This window comes from Lutra lutra, chromosome 10 (genome assembly GCF_902655055.1).
Source record: "Lutra lutra chromosome 10, mLutLut1.2, whole genome shotgun sequence".
In the NCBI taxonomy this organism is placed as follows: domain Eukaryota; kingdom Metazoa; phylum Chordata; class Mammalia; order Carnivora; family Mustelidae; genus Lutra; species Lutra lutra.
Genome location: NC_062287.1, coordinates 69,660,072 through 69,674,599, shown reverse-complemented (window position 1 = coordinate 69,674,599; position 14,528 = coordinate 69,660,072). Strand labels below are relative to the sequence as shown.

Genomic DNA, 14,528 nt, shown 5'->3' with positions numbered 1-14,528 from the left:
TACTGATGCCTTTCATGTGCAGGATTAGCACGGGTCAGTTCCAAGGCGATCCTCAAGTGACTACAGAATGTATGAGTCATCTTAGTCCTCCAGCAAGAGCAGGGTTTGGAAGAGTTTTGCTGCCTTGGAAGATGAGCCCTGAGAACGCTGCTCCTCGTCTAACTGGTCAGTAACTCTTAACCCATCTTCCGACACGGCCACTAGATGGGTGTGATTGCCTCCATACTGGCCACTGATACTAATTTTAAAGCTTTCCCATTGCCCTGTCCTAGATTGACCCTATCTTCCTTTAACTGCCTCCCTGACTTCTTTTTTTTTTTTCCTCCCTGACTTCTTAAGGCCTCAGCAGGCCTTGTACCACTTTCTGGAGAAGGTAGGTTAGCTTCCTTTTGAGAATCAGTTTCTCTATCATGCCTTATTATGACCCACGCTGTCCTATGTCTAAAATCCTTCAACTTGTTCCTTTATGCTTTTAGTTATTTCAGATTTCATTCAACAGAGACAAAATGGATGTATTTGACACAAGTTTCTTTAAAAGACTGGGGACCTTACCTTGAAATGCCAAAGTCTTGGTGTGGCCTCTTGCCATTACTGCGTTCCCACCTTGAAGAAGGCTGTTCTGAGGGAGGCAGACCTGAGGTTGCAGAGCTCCTCCTCAGCTGTGGAGCTGGTAAGCCATTCCTACTGTTTAGTCCCTGTTGAATAATTTAACAATGGTTAAGACTGTCACCCTTCAGATACGCTGTACGTGTATTTGTAAAGACGACATGTAAAAATATCAATACAAAGTCTATCTTTAACGTGTACAAGAGAAATAAAACATTTTACTCTGAAAATACCTCAAATTTACTCCAAATTTCACATTCTACACTGTTGTTCTATTTAGTGTTCCTCCCACCAAAAAATGATTTCTGAACTCCCTACAACTTAACAAGATCTTTACTCTTTTATACACTTTACTCCCTCATTTCATGAGAAATAAATACTTGACAATTTCAAAGGCAAATATGAAAGATTTACCCTGAAAATCAACTGCAGAGTTCAAGCTTAGGATCAGGGACTATAAGACCTATATACTAAACCTTTTTTATTTTCAGTATAAGGCTAATGTACATAGGGTTAACCTGGAGAAACTGAAAGATTCAGAGCTATCTTTTCAATTAGCAATTAAACTCAGAACACCATTAGCATTAATATTTTACCTTAATTTTTAAAAATATTCTAAACTGGTCCAAATATCGATTAACCAATGTATTCTTTTTTTTTATTTATTTTTTTAACCACTGAATAGGTGTTTTACTGAGATTTACATAAAACAGTCTTTACTTCTTCTGAATTTCCCCCACTAGCAAATACTGAAACCATCTCAGAGATAAATATCTCCTATGTTTAAGTTTCCCAAGCATGTCAATTTTGTAAAGGTTCATGGTGAGTTAGACTCACAGTGAAAGCATCCTTTGTGGAACATAATCCTTTCTGGCTATAATTTAGGTCCATTCAGTCTCTTAGTTCTTAACACATACATAAGACATTTACATTAAATTATCTTTTATGACTCCCCTTTCCTTACTAATTATCTTTTCATAAATGGCTATTGTTCTTTTTTGGAGTAGTATCAGGCCTTTTCTATTCTTTTCCAAAAGCAGAGACAAATTCAATGTGAAATTCAAGAAAGAAATTTAAAGATCACAAAGAAAAGAAATAAGGGTTACTTCCTGGTTCTTATAGGACTACTCCTATCAGTAGATTCCAGTACCAAAAACAAGCCTGATGAACTAGAATGTTCAGGAAATGAGGCACTTAGGCATCCTGTTTCATTGATACTGTTTAAAATGTTTCTAAAATGTACCAGTACACGTTTTTTAAACACAATAACATAGTGACAAACATAATATTCATAATAGTAAGATTTTTCTGATTAAGATTTTTAAGAATTACTATTTTTCGTGTCAAGTATACTGCAATTGAAAAGAGAAAAAACCTATTCAAAACATCAAATGTCAATAGAAATACAAAAATAGAAAATACAAGTGAAAACTAACTCAAGAATATATTACCATTACTTTATTGATGAATTTATTACTGTCACTTTTAGATACTTGTGATTAACCTATTTCTGACATGCAGAGCGCTAAAAAGAATGCCTTATAACTAAGTACCATTGTTAATTGGATTTTGAATAAGGCAAGTGCTACTGTATATATTTCTTATAAATAAAAGCATCGCATAATCACCTGTTGTCTAGATTTGTGATCAGTAATTATCAAACTTTAGCCCTAACTGGACTTAATTTTTCAACATTTCTACATCCTAATGCTGAGAACTAACACAATGAAATTAACTGATCAAAATCCTTTCAAAATGATAGTTAACTTTTTTAAAGTTCTACATACATTATTACAAGGAACAAAATTAACTGATTTGAATTTTATCTTCTCTTGATTAGTTTCTTTACTAATAATAAAGAATAATAAATCTAGAAATAAATTAAATTAAATTAAATTAATTAAATTAAAAATTAAAAATTAATTAAATAAATTAAATTAAAAATAAATAAATCTAGAATAATCTTTAAAATGTTCTTAAGTTTATGATTTTAGTTATTGATAAAGATATTGATTAGTCAAATAAAGCAATTTTAATTGCACTCTGAACAAGCATAATGTAAACCTACTTAGGATAGTATTTATTATTTCTTAAAGAAAATCCTGTTTTGAAGCACTGATATTAAAAAAAAAATTAACCCCATATTTAATGATGGAAAAATCATTAGGACTAGACCAATCTCTAGTGCGTGTAAAGGGGGCAAAACAGAGACCCAAAAAAAGGTGAAAATTTAAAATAATGCTATGTAATTCATAAAACAAGTATTATAATGATCAATTCTTTGTAGTTCAATAATATTCCTGGATTCTAAGTCATACAATAGATTAATGACATGACAGGACCACTAGTTTGTTATACAAGCCTGGACTTAAATTTGTGTTGTTTTGTATTTAAAAACAATAACAACAATGATAAATAGTTGTACTGATGAAGTTTTAACTGCTGGCTATAGCAAAGTTATTTAGAATAAAAGCTGAACACTCCTTTAGAATGATTTGAGATTTACAACCACCCCCAAAGTCCCAAGCAGCTCAATATACTGTACAAAAAAGCTGATCCTTGAAACTGTATTTTATCTGAGCTATAAAGGAGCAGTTTTAATTTGAAATTATTAAATGTGGTAATTAGGGCTGGCTGATTACTGGATCTTGACCTTGTAAAGTTTTCGTTCTCCTTTCTCATTTGGGTCCTCTATTTCTGAGCAGGGGTAAAATCCAGGAAATGGTGTGAGAGGGTTAATCTTTGGCCTGCAGGAACCTGAGAAAGCACCCATCAAGCTACTGATGCTCCGCAGGGAGGAGATCACTTGTGGGGGAAGGGTCGGATCCACCAGAAGATCTGACACCATATTGCGAGCCTCATTTAGCACAGAAAGATCAACTCCACTTCCACCTCCAGAATTCTAGGAAAGAAAAGAAAAAAGTAGGATTATAGATTTGTATGAAAACGCTCTAACATTTAAGAAACACTGTATTTTAAATCGACGTACATATACAAGGTACACCTATACAGCGGTTCTCTCGGGTAACCTTACACATTTCAGAGGCAGCCGAGTGGAGCAGCTAAATCTATGCTTTAACCCTAATTGTCTGATTTTGAGCAAGTTATTTAACATCTGAACCTCTTAGTCTCTTTACGGTAAAATGGAGATTACAACCACCACCTTCATTAAGGGCTGACATGAGACTAGTCTGAGAATACATGTAAAACATGAGGGAATATATTTAAAGTGCAATAAATCACAGCATAACCATCAATACTATGGAAAATAAGAAGATAAAAATACAGGAAAAAAAGGTGTCAGAGTTTGAAGGAGATAGTGATTAACTTCGAACTGAATGGTCACCAACAACTTCATGGAAGGGGTAACGTCACACTTGGCCTTAAAGAGTGGACAGGAAAGCTTTTTTCTTTTATGATTTTATTTATTTATTTGACACTCAGAGATCACAAGCAGGCAGAGAAGCAGGCAGAGAGAGAGAGGAGGAAACAGGCTCCCTGCGGAGCAGAGAGCCCAATGCGGGGCTCCATCCCAGACCCCTGGGATCATGACCTGAGCCGAAGGCAGAGGCTTTAACCCGCTGAGCCACCCAGGTGCCCCAGGAAAAATATTTTTAAAATTTAGAATAAATATTTCATTGATGTATGCATATGGTATGATTTTTACTTCTTGAAAATACATATATGATGTTCAACTCAATTACCCATAGAAATGAGCACATGGATAATCAACAGTGAATTAAATGTAACTTTTGTTGCTTTTATTGTACCTTAAACCTACATGAGTTATCTAAAATTCTTAATTATCGAATGTATTTAATGAATTCACCATAAAACTGTTTATTAAGTATCCTCAACACATTTCAGAACTAAGAAATGTTATGAAAGTTAGAACAATAATTAGCTAAATAATGTCTTTGCTCTTTGGGGATTTTTTTTTTCTCGTAAAGTATTATTTTGTCTTAGCTTTTATTTGAAAACATTCCCTATTACTAGAGGATAGCCCAGCTGTTGCTAATCTTTACAAATAAATACTTCGCTATATATGTCACTATAGATAATTAAGCATACGTCAGACAAATAGCTTCCCATAAAACTGAACTGCTGGACCACAGTAAATGAACAAGTTACAATTTGTTCATTACTATAAAACTGCCCTCCTGTATGTTTGGTTAAGTCTTTACCTCCACAAATTGTACTATAATAGCATCTGTTTTCCCATATCCAAATGAGAAATCTATTGATATTTAAGCTGGTGTTCCTCTATAGAGCATGGGTCATTTCTCTGTAGTTGCTTTTAAGTTATTTTCTTTGGTCTTTAGTTTTCAAATGTTTAAATATGACATGGCTTGCAGATTTATTAGGGGTTTTCATATTTGGGATTCAATCAGCTTCTCAAATTTGTAGGATTACTTTTTTTTTTTTTTTTTTTGCAAAATTTGGGGATGTTTTCAGCCACTGTTTTTTCAAATAATCTTTTAAACTCACTCTCTCCTTCTCAGACACTGATACGAATTTTGGATCTTTTGTTATTGTCCAATACATCCCTGTTACATTGTTTCCATCTATTTCCTCTCTGTTGTTCAAATCAGGTAAATTCTGTTGCTCTGTCCTCAAGCTCACAAATTCCATCCTCTGTCATCCCACTCTCCTAAGCCCATTCAGCAAATTTTTCATTTCCATTACTGTATTTTTGAGTTCCAAAGTTTTCATTTCTTTCTTTTTTATAACTTTTACAGATCTACCTCAGATGTTGCAGGTTTGGTTCCAGACCACTGCAATAGAGCAAACAGCACAATAAAGTGAGTCAAATAAATTCTCTGGTTTCCTAGTGCATATAAAAGTTATGTTTACAATATACTGTAGTCTATTATGTGTGCAGTGGCATTATGTCTAAAAAAACAATGTACATACCTTAATTTTTTTTTTAAGATTTTATTTATTTATTTGACAGAGAGAGACACAGCGAGAGAGGGAACACAAGCAGGGGAGTGGAGAGGGAGAAGGCAGCCTCCCGCAGAGCAGGGAGCCCCTCCGGGATCATGATCTGAGCCAAAGGCAGCAGCTTAACAACTGAGCCACCCAGGTGCCCCAACATACCTTAATTTAAAAATACTTCATTTAGCCACCGGGGTGGCTCAGTCAGTTAAGTATCTGACTCTTGATTTCGGCTCAGGTCATGATCTCAGGGTTGTGACATCGAGCCCCATGTCAGGCTGCACACCCACTGTGGAACCTGCTTAGGAATCTCTCTCTCTCTCTCTCTGCCCTTCCCCTCCACACTCTCCCTTCCTCTAAAAAAAAATACTTTATTGCTAAAAAATGCTGACGATCATCTGAGTTTTCAGCGTGTCATCATTTCTTTTTTTAAAGGGGGATTTAAAGATTTTATTTGTTTATTTGACAGACAGAGATCACAAGTAGGCAGAGAGGCAGGCAGAGAGAGGAGGAAGCAGGCTTCCCGCTGAGCAGAGAGCCCGATGCGGGGCTCGATCCCAGGGCCCTGGGATCATGACCCGAGCCGAAGGCGGAGGCTTTAACCCACTGAGTCACCCAGGTGCCCCGAGTCGTCATCTTTTTGCTAGTAGAGGGTCTCGAATGTGATGTTGATGGCTGCAGACTGATCCAGTCAAGGTGGCAGTTGCTAAGGGTTGGGGCGGCTGTGGCAATTTCTTAAATGAAGTTAGCTGCATTCGGCTGACTCTTCCTTTCACAGTTTCTCTGTTGCTTGTGATGCTGTCTGATAGCATTTTACCCACAGGAGAACTTCTTTTAAACTTGGAATCAATCCTCTCAAAACCTGGGACTGCTTTATCAAGTTTATATTATATCCTAAATCCTTTGTCATCGTTTCAACAGTCCTCACAGCATCTTCAGGAGCAGATTCTATCTCCTGAAACCACTTTCCTTTGTTCCTCGTAAGAAGCAACTCCTCGGGGGCGCCTGGGTGGCTCAGTGGGTTAAGCCGCTGCCTTCGGCTCAGGTCATGATCCCAGGTCCTGGGTTCGAGCCCCGCATCGGGCTTTCTGCTCGGCGGGGAGCCTGCTTCCTCCTCTCTCTCTGCCTGCCTCTCTGCTTACTTGTGATTTCTCTCTGTCAAATAAATAAAATAAAATAAAATCTTTAAAAAAAAAAGAAAAAAAAGAAGCAACTCCTCGTACGTTCAGGTTTTACCACAAGATGGCAGCCATTCAGTCATCCTCAAGCCCCACTTCTTTAGTGTACTTCTCTTGCTGTTTTTACCACACGTGTAGTTACTTTCTTCACTTAAATCTCGAGCCCCTCAAAGTCATCCACAAAGGTGGGAATCAACTTCTTCCAAACTCTGTTAATGCTGGTATTTCAACCTCTTGAATTGTGAATCCTTTTCAGAAGGTTTTCAATTTTCTTTGCCCAGATCTGACCAAGGAATCACTATCTGGGGCAGAAACAGCCTTACAAAATGTATTTCTTAAATAATGAGACTTAGAAATCGAAATTATTCCTGGCTCCATGGACTGCAGAATGGATGCTATGTTAACAGGCACGAAAATATTAATCTTGTTGTACGTCTCCGTCAGAGTTTGTGGGTGTTCAGGTGCTTTGTCAATGAGCACTAATATCTGAATCTTTCTTTTTTCCCTGAGGAGGTCTCGAAGGTGGGCTTAAAATGTTCAGTAAACCGTTGAAAACAGATGTGCTTTGTTGTTCCATTTACAGAGCGCAGAATACGTTTAACATAATTCTTAAGGACCCTAGGATTTTCAGAACAGTAAAGAAGCACTGGCTTCAATGTCAAGTCACCAGCTGCATTAGCGCCAGTGAGAGAACTCAAGTCTAACCTTTGAAGCCAGGCATTGACTTCTCTCTGGCCATGGAAGCTCTGGGTGCCATGTTCTCCCAATAGAAGGCTGCCTTACGTACATTGAAAAATCTGTCGTTCAGTGTAACCACCTTCAGTAAGTGTCTTAGCTTAGATCTTCTGGATAATTTGCTGCAGCTTCTGCATCAGCACTCATTTGCACTTTGATGTTTTGGAAATGGCTTCCTTCCTTAAACCTCGTGAACCCACCTCTGCCGGCTTCAGACTATTTCTGCAGCTTCCTCGCCTCTCTCAGCCTTCATAGGATTGGAGAGAGTTAGGACCGTGCTCTAGATCAGGCTTTGGCTGAAAGGAATGTTGTGGCTGGTTTGATCCTCTATCCAGAACATTACAACTTTCTCCCTATCAGCAAAGCAGCTGTCTCACTTTCTTATCATTCACGTGCTCACTGAAGTAGCACTTTTACATTTCCTATAAGAACTTTTCCTTTGGGGGCGCCTGGGTGGCTCAGTGGGTTAAAGCCTCTGTCTTCAGCTCAGGTCATGATCCCAGGGTCCTGGGATCAAGCCCCGCATCAGGCTCTCTGCTCAGCAGGAAGCCTGCTTCCTCCTCTCTCTCTCTGCCTACTTGTGATCTGTGAAATAAATAAAATCTTTTAAAAAATAATAATTAGAAGTAAATTAGAAATTAAAAATCACAACACTGGGGCACCTGGGTGGCTCAGTCATTAAGCATCTGCCTTCAGCTCAGGTCATGATCCCAGGGTCCTGGGAATGAACCCCGTATTGGGCAGTGGGAATCCTGCTTCTCCCTCTCCCACTCCCCCTGCTAGTATTCCCTCTCTCACTGTCTCTTACTGTCAAATAAATACATAAATAAATAAATCTTAAAAAAAAAAAAAGAACTTTTCCTTTGCATTCATAACTTCAATATCTGATGCAAGAGGCCTAGCTTTTGACCTATCTTAGCTTTCGAGGCACCCTCCTCTCAAGGCTTAGTCATTTCTAGCTTTTCATTTAAAGTAAGAGATATGTGACTCTCACTTGACCACTAAGAGGGCCTTGAAGAGTTATTAACTGACCGAATTTCAATATTGTTCTATCTTGGGAAATAAGGAGGCCCAAAGAGAAGGGAGAGAGATGGGGGAACAGCTGGTCAGTGGAGCAGTCATAACACACAATATTTATTAAGTTAACCATCTTTTATGAACATGACTCATGGCACCCCAGACCAATTACAATAGTAACATCCAAGATCGCTGATCACAGATCACCATAACAAGTATCATGATGAAAAAGTTTGAAATATTTTAACACCTACCAAAATGTGTCTGAGAAACATGAAGTGAGCAAATGCTGTTCTTAAAACAGTAAAAACAGACTTGGTTGATGCAGGATTGCTACAAACCTTCAATTTGTTAAAAACAAAACAAAACAAAAAAACCCACCACAGCATCTGTGAGGTGCAATCAAAGGGGAGAAGTGCCGGGTTTTTTTGTTATTGTTGAGATTTTCTATTTTGTTTCCTTGTTATATGCTTGTTAGAACATTTTTATGACGGCTGCATTAGAATTTCTTGTCGGGGGTACCAAGATAGCTCAGTTGGTTAAGCATCCAACTCTTGATTTCAGCTCAGGTCATGATCTTAGAGCCCCCTATCAGCCTCCCTGCTCGGTGGGGAGACTGCCTGTCCCTCTCCCTCTGCTCCTCCCCCTGCTCAGGCTCTCTAAAATAAAGAAATAAAATCTTAAAATATTTGTCAGATAATCTCAAATCTGATTTATCTTGATGTTAAGCATTGACTGTTTTTTTTCGTCATTCAAGTTGTGATTTTCCTGGTTCTTGGTATGAAAAGTGATTTCTTTTCTTTTATTATCAGCATTTTAGCTATTACCCTAGAAGACTCTGGGTCCTATTTAAATGTTTTGTATGGGGAGGTGGTCTTTTTGTTTAGATTTAGTACACAGGTCCTGGTCTACTTTTTCAGGCTGTGGTTCTAATGACAATTTAGCTTTCTGGGCATCCACAGTGGTATTTCGGTCTGCCTGATTATTTTCTGGTGCCAGTAGGATTCCCACTGGTCCTTTCTGGTACTTCCATGGGTGAGCAGATGGGAGGAGGAAGGAGGAATTTCCTCACACTGAGCCACCTGGTACCTTTCGGTGGGGCAAGAGAGTCTCCAGGCCACCGGCACAAAGAACACCTTCAGGACTAGACACATGTCATGGCAGTATCCCCAGTCTCTGGGTAAAGGGGGTCTCCTGCTCAGTAGGGAATGAGAATCCCTCCCCTGACCTCTTATTGTCAGTGCAGCTCCTGATCGGTTTCCCCCTGCTAGAGCAACTAGACTCACTTGGTTTTACTGGCAGGACTCTCATTTTATCTTGGGGAAGGAATGAGCCCACCTGAGTCACCTTCTGCTTGGTCACCTCTTGCTGTTAGGCAAGGGTTTTAAGAAACCCCATCACTGTAGTTTTTATTACTGGAGTCCCCAACTCCTCCACCCTCCTCTTTCCATTTTTCAGTATTCTCCTGAAATTCAGCTGCCTCTTATTATTTCCAGAGTTCATAGTTACATTTAGTGGAGAGGAGCAGGGAGAATTAAAGCTGATGATACAGGCAAACAGTGCAGTGTACGGTACAGAGAGGTAAAGTACAGTAAGTAGTACTACTATTAAAATTATGGAAAGTGATGAAATAAAAATACAGATAAAGTGGCACCAGAGTTCAAAGAAGATACATAAGCTTTAATCCAAATGGTTAACAGAAACTTTATGGAAGGGGTAGCATTTGAGCTGAGATATTAATTTGGCAGTATTTTATTTATAAAGATCAGGGAGGAATAATTTTTATAATGAAGCTAAAAATGCATTTGGGGGAGCTCATCAAGAAAGAATGCAAGTAAAGGAGCAAAACCAATAAAATAGCAAAGTACAGGGAACGTTAAATTATTAAAGTACATGCTTCTTCTTCTTTTTTTTTTTTTTTAAAGAACCCTGGAAAATAAGGTTGGAGAGGCATGTTGGGACTAAATTTTTGAGAACACAGGATTCCAGGCTAATGGGTATGAACAAGGGAGAATCACGGATTTTGAGCAGGGTAAAAAGCAAGTAAAGAGAAAAAGAAGTAATGGAGGGCACTAAAATGTTGAGGTGAAAAGATAATCTTTATGTTAAGAACTGACAGAGACATGGGAAAAGAGCATTCCAGGCGGAAAGACCAGCAAGTGTGAAGACCCAGAGGGCCAGCCTGCCTCGCTTGTCTGAGGAATAACGAGGAGGCCCGAATAACTGGAACAGAGTAGATGAAGGAGAAATTAGTACAACACAAGGTCAGAGAAGTAAATGGAAGTAGAGTGAGGGACCATATTGTGGAAGGTCACTTGGGTCCATGACAAGGACTTCAACTTTTATTTTGGATGAGCGGAGTGTAGGAAGCAAGAGTGACAAACTTTTAAATCAGAGCTTTAATTCCTATTTCCCAATGGCTCATATGTGGCAAATCTTGGTTTTGCCCAGAGAGCTAAGAATAGATCCTGCATTTTAAAGGATGACTGAAGAGGGGGAGGAGAGTAGGGTAGGTGGCTGTGCTAAAATGCTAAATATTTTAAGAATATCTGGGTAGCGGGACACCTGGGTGGCTCAGTTGGTTAAGCGGCTGCCTTCGGCTCAGGTCATGATCCCAGCTTCCTGGGATCGAGTCCCACAATGGGCTCCTTTCTCAGTGGGGAGCCTGCTTCTCCCTCTGCCTCTGCCTGTGCTCACTCTCTCTGACAGATAAATAAATAAAAATCTTAAAAAAAAAAAAAAAAGAATATCTGGGTAGCCAATTAACATATGAAAATGCTAAAATATTTACTATCTGGCCCTTTATAGAAAAAACTGTGCTAAATCCTGTCTTATACTATAGTTTCAGAGATACTTAGAATTCATTATTATATATTAATATAATATTAGCTCACATTTTTATTGAGTGCTACTATCCCCCAGGCACTTGTTGTTGTTGCTATTGTTGTTGTTATCGTAATCAGCCCTCTGAGGAAATTGGTATTATTCCCAATGTATAGGTGATGAAATGTTCCAGTGACATAAGAGGCTTGCCTTATTTTTCAGCAAGGAGGCTATAGCAAACGAACTTTTCTGCCTAGAATAGTTTAGAAAAGCTGAAATAAAAATAGTAGGGGCACCTGGGGGGCTCAGTGGGTTAAGCCTCTGCCTTCAGCTCAGGTCATGGTCCCAGGGTCCTGGGATGGAGCCCCACATCTGGCTCCCTGCTCAGCGGGGAGCCAGCTTCCCCCTTCCCCTCCGCCTACTTGTGATCTCTCTCTGACAAATAAATAAAATCTTTTTTAAAAATAAATAAATAAATAAATCAAAGCAGCACCCATTTCAAGGCTGTTCAGAGAACAGTCAAGCAGTCAGGCCTTGAAAGAACAAGAACTCAAGAGTTAATAAATTAAAATGAATCCACCATCCTGTGCTACTACATCAAGGTCTCTGCTACAGACTTGTAACTGGCGGGGGGAAGAGAGGCTACGGAACAGAGCAGTTAAGAGGCCAGGAATCAGAGCGGAGCTTTCTGTAGTCACAGGAGGCTGGAAGTCTGAAACATCAGGGTTAGCAAGACAGGCAGGATCTCAGAGAGAAGAAAAAGCAGCAAGCTTGACTTCAGAGCTGCTTTCCCCTGAAGGCATTTGCCAATTTGCAAACAGCGGCTGAGATGGAGAAAGCAGGCAAAAATTGTCAAACAGATTTCTATTTTGAAAGTAAAATAGAGCTTCCAGCAGTCTCAAGGCTGGAGGGAACAACAAAAAAAGGAGTTCCTAGAAAGCACCACTAACCCAACTGTTACAAGAACAGACAGAAAACTGGAACAGGCCTAAAACTACTGAAGAAACTAAATCCATAATTTAACATTTGTTCATAAAAAAAGCTCCAAACTGAGATGGCTTCACCACAGCATTCTTTCAAACATTAAAGAAAGAATACCAATCTTACAAATGTTTCTTGATAACATAGAGTGAATATCCCACTTTATGAGGCCATTATAAGCTTTATGCCAAAAACATGCCAAGAACATTATGAGAAACAAGAATTATAGGCCAATTTTCTTGTAAACATGGATTCAAAATTCCAAAACAAAAAATGAAATCCAGTGGGGTGTGTATGTGTGTGTACATATACACACATACACACACACATATATATGTATATTTTAAAATATTTTTTAAATTTTTAATAAAAATAATATTTTTAAAATATCTTGATCAAATTTGCTTTATTCTGGGAATACGGGACTGGTCTAACACAGGCACGGAATTAAACAATATAATTCACCACATTAATAGAATAAACAGAAAAAAATCTAGGAATAATCTCCATAGATGCAGAAAAAGCATCTGATAAAAATTCTACACCCATTCATGACTAAAAAGAGAAAAAAAAAGGTCTTTAGTAAACTAGGATTAGAATGGAGCTTCCTTAATTTTTTTTTGAACTTCCTTAATCTGATAAAAGGTATCCAGAGAAAGCACTGGTGATATTTTCATCAAAAGACATCATGATAAATCAGACTAGGAAAGGACTTAAACACACACACACACACACACACACACACACACACACACACATTTTGGGGCGCCTGGGTGGCTCATTTGGTAAAGCATAGGCCTTCAGCTCAGGTCATGATCCTGGAGTAGAGGATGGAGATCTACACTCAGCAGAGAGCCTGCTTTTCCCTCTCTGCCTGTCCCTCTCCACTCATGCTCTCTCTCTCAAATAAATCTTTTTTTTTTAAGATTTTATTTATTTATTTGACAGACAGAGATCACAAGTAGGCAGAGAGGCAGGCAGAGAGAGGGGGAAGCAGGCTCCCCGCCGAGCAGAGCACCCGCACCCGATGTAGGACTTGATCCCAGGACCCTGAGATCATGACCTGAGCAGAAGGCAGGGGCTTTAACCCACTGAACCACCCAGGTGCCTCTCAAATAAATAAAATCTTAGGGAAAAAACCCCACCCATTTTCACTACATTCTATATATATACACATATATATATACATATATATATATACACGTATATACGTATATTTATACTTTTATGTATATGTATGTATATATGTACATACATATATAGCCTTTGTGTATATGTGTACACACACACACTCATTTCCAAAATACATAAACAAATCCTACTGATCACCAAGTAAATCAGTATAAAGACCCCACCCAAAAATATCTGGGTAGCCAATTAACATATGAAAAGATCCTCAACCTGATGAGTCATCAGTGAAATGCAAGTATTAAAAGCAGTATGATACACTGTTGCACAGCTAGCAGAAGGATTTAAAAGAGACCCTACCAAGTGTTCACAAGGATGTGGAGCAACTGGAACTCTCAAAAGCTGATGGTGGGTAAAAATTGATATAAGTGCTTGGAAAACTGAGAGCTATCTACTGGGACTCCACATATGCATGCAAATCCAATGACCCAGCGATCCACTCTAAGATATACACCCAACAAAAGACACCCAGAGTGCCAGCAGCACTACTTAAAATAGCTGGGAAGGGGTTCAGGACAAGCCCTCCCAGAATGTGCCACTTTGGCATTTGTCTTATTTTGAGCTGAAAGCACTTGAGATCCTGTGGCCTTAAGAAAAACTTCTGCCCCTCCTTTAAGTACACAGAAGAATCTAAATTGAGGGTCTTTCCCCGAATAAAGGTTATTAGCAGAGACAAAAATTTTTTAAGGATATTACATAATCTCTATACCCAACATGGGGCCTGAACCTACAACTCTGAGATCCAGGGTCACATGCTCTACCAGCCAGGCACCCCAGCAGAGATCAATTCTATCTGAGTGAACCACCTGTATGGCAGGGCAAACATCTAATGACCAAACATCTGTTCTTCTAACCAACCTGGGAATTACATTCCTTTCCTCTGAAGTCCCAGACCTCTGCTCCCTTTTTGTCCTTATCTGAGAATGACATATATACCTTATTTTCCCAGACTGTCTTTGGAATTTTCACGTTTATGTGCATTGGCTATAAGGATGCCTATTAAATTTCATTTTCTCCTGTTAATCTGTCTTATATCAGTTTGATTCTTAATCCAGCTACAGG

The 14,528-nt window shown here is 38.7% G+C and overlaps 1 protein-coding gene across 2 annotated transcripts in view; it reads right to left on the bottom strand.

The window, feature by feature from the left end:
• The window catches only part of PDE3B (phosphodiesterase 3B), a 182,608-nt gene that overhangs the window by 50,491 nt on the left and 117,589 nt on the right, over positions 1–14,528 (bottom strand). For both annotated transcript variants that reach the window (XM_047690782.1, XM_047690781.1), the window contains exons 3-4: positions 3,260–3,508; positions 553–695 (exon numbers count right to left, since the gene is read on the bottom strand). In XM_047690782.1, the coding sequence (XP_047546738.1) occupies positions 553–695; positions 3,260–3,508 (392 nt within the window). The remainder of the gene's footprint in view (positions 1–552; positions 696–3,259; positions 3,509–14,528) is intronic.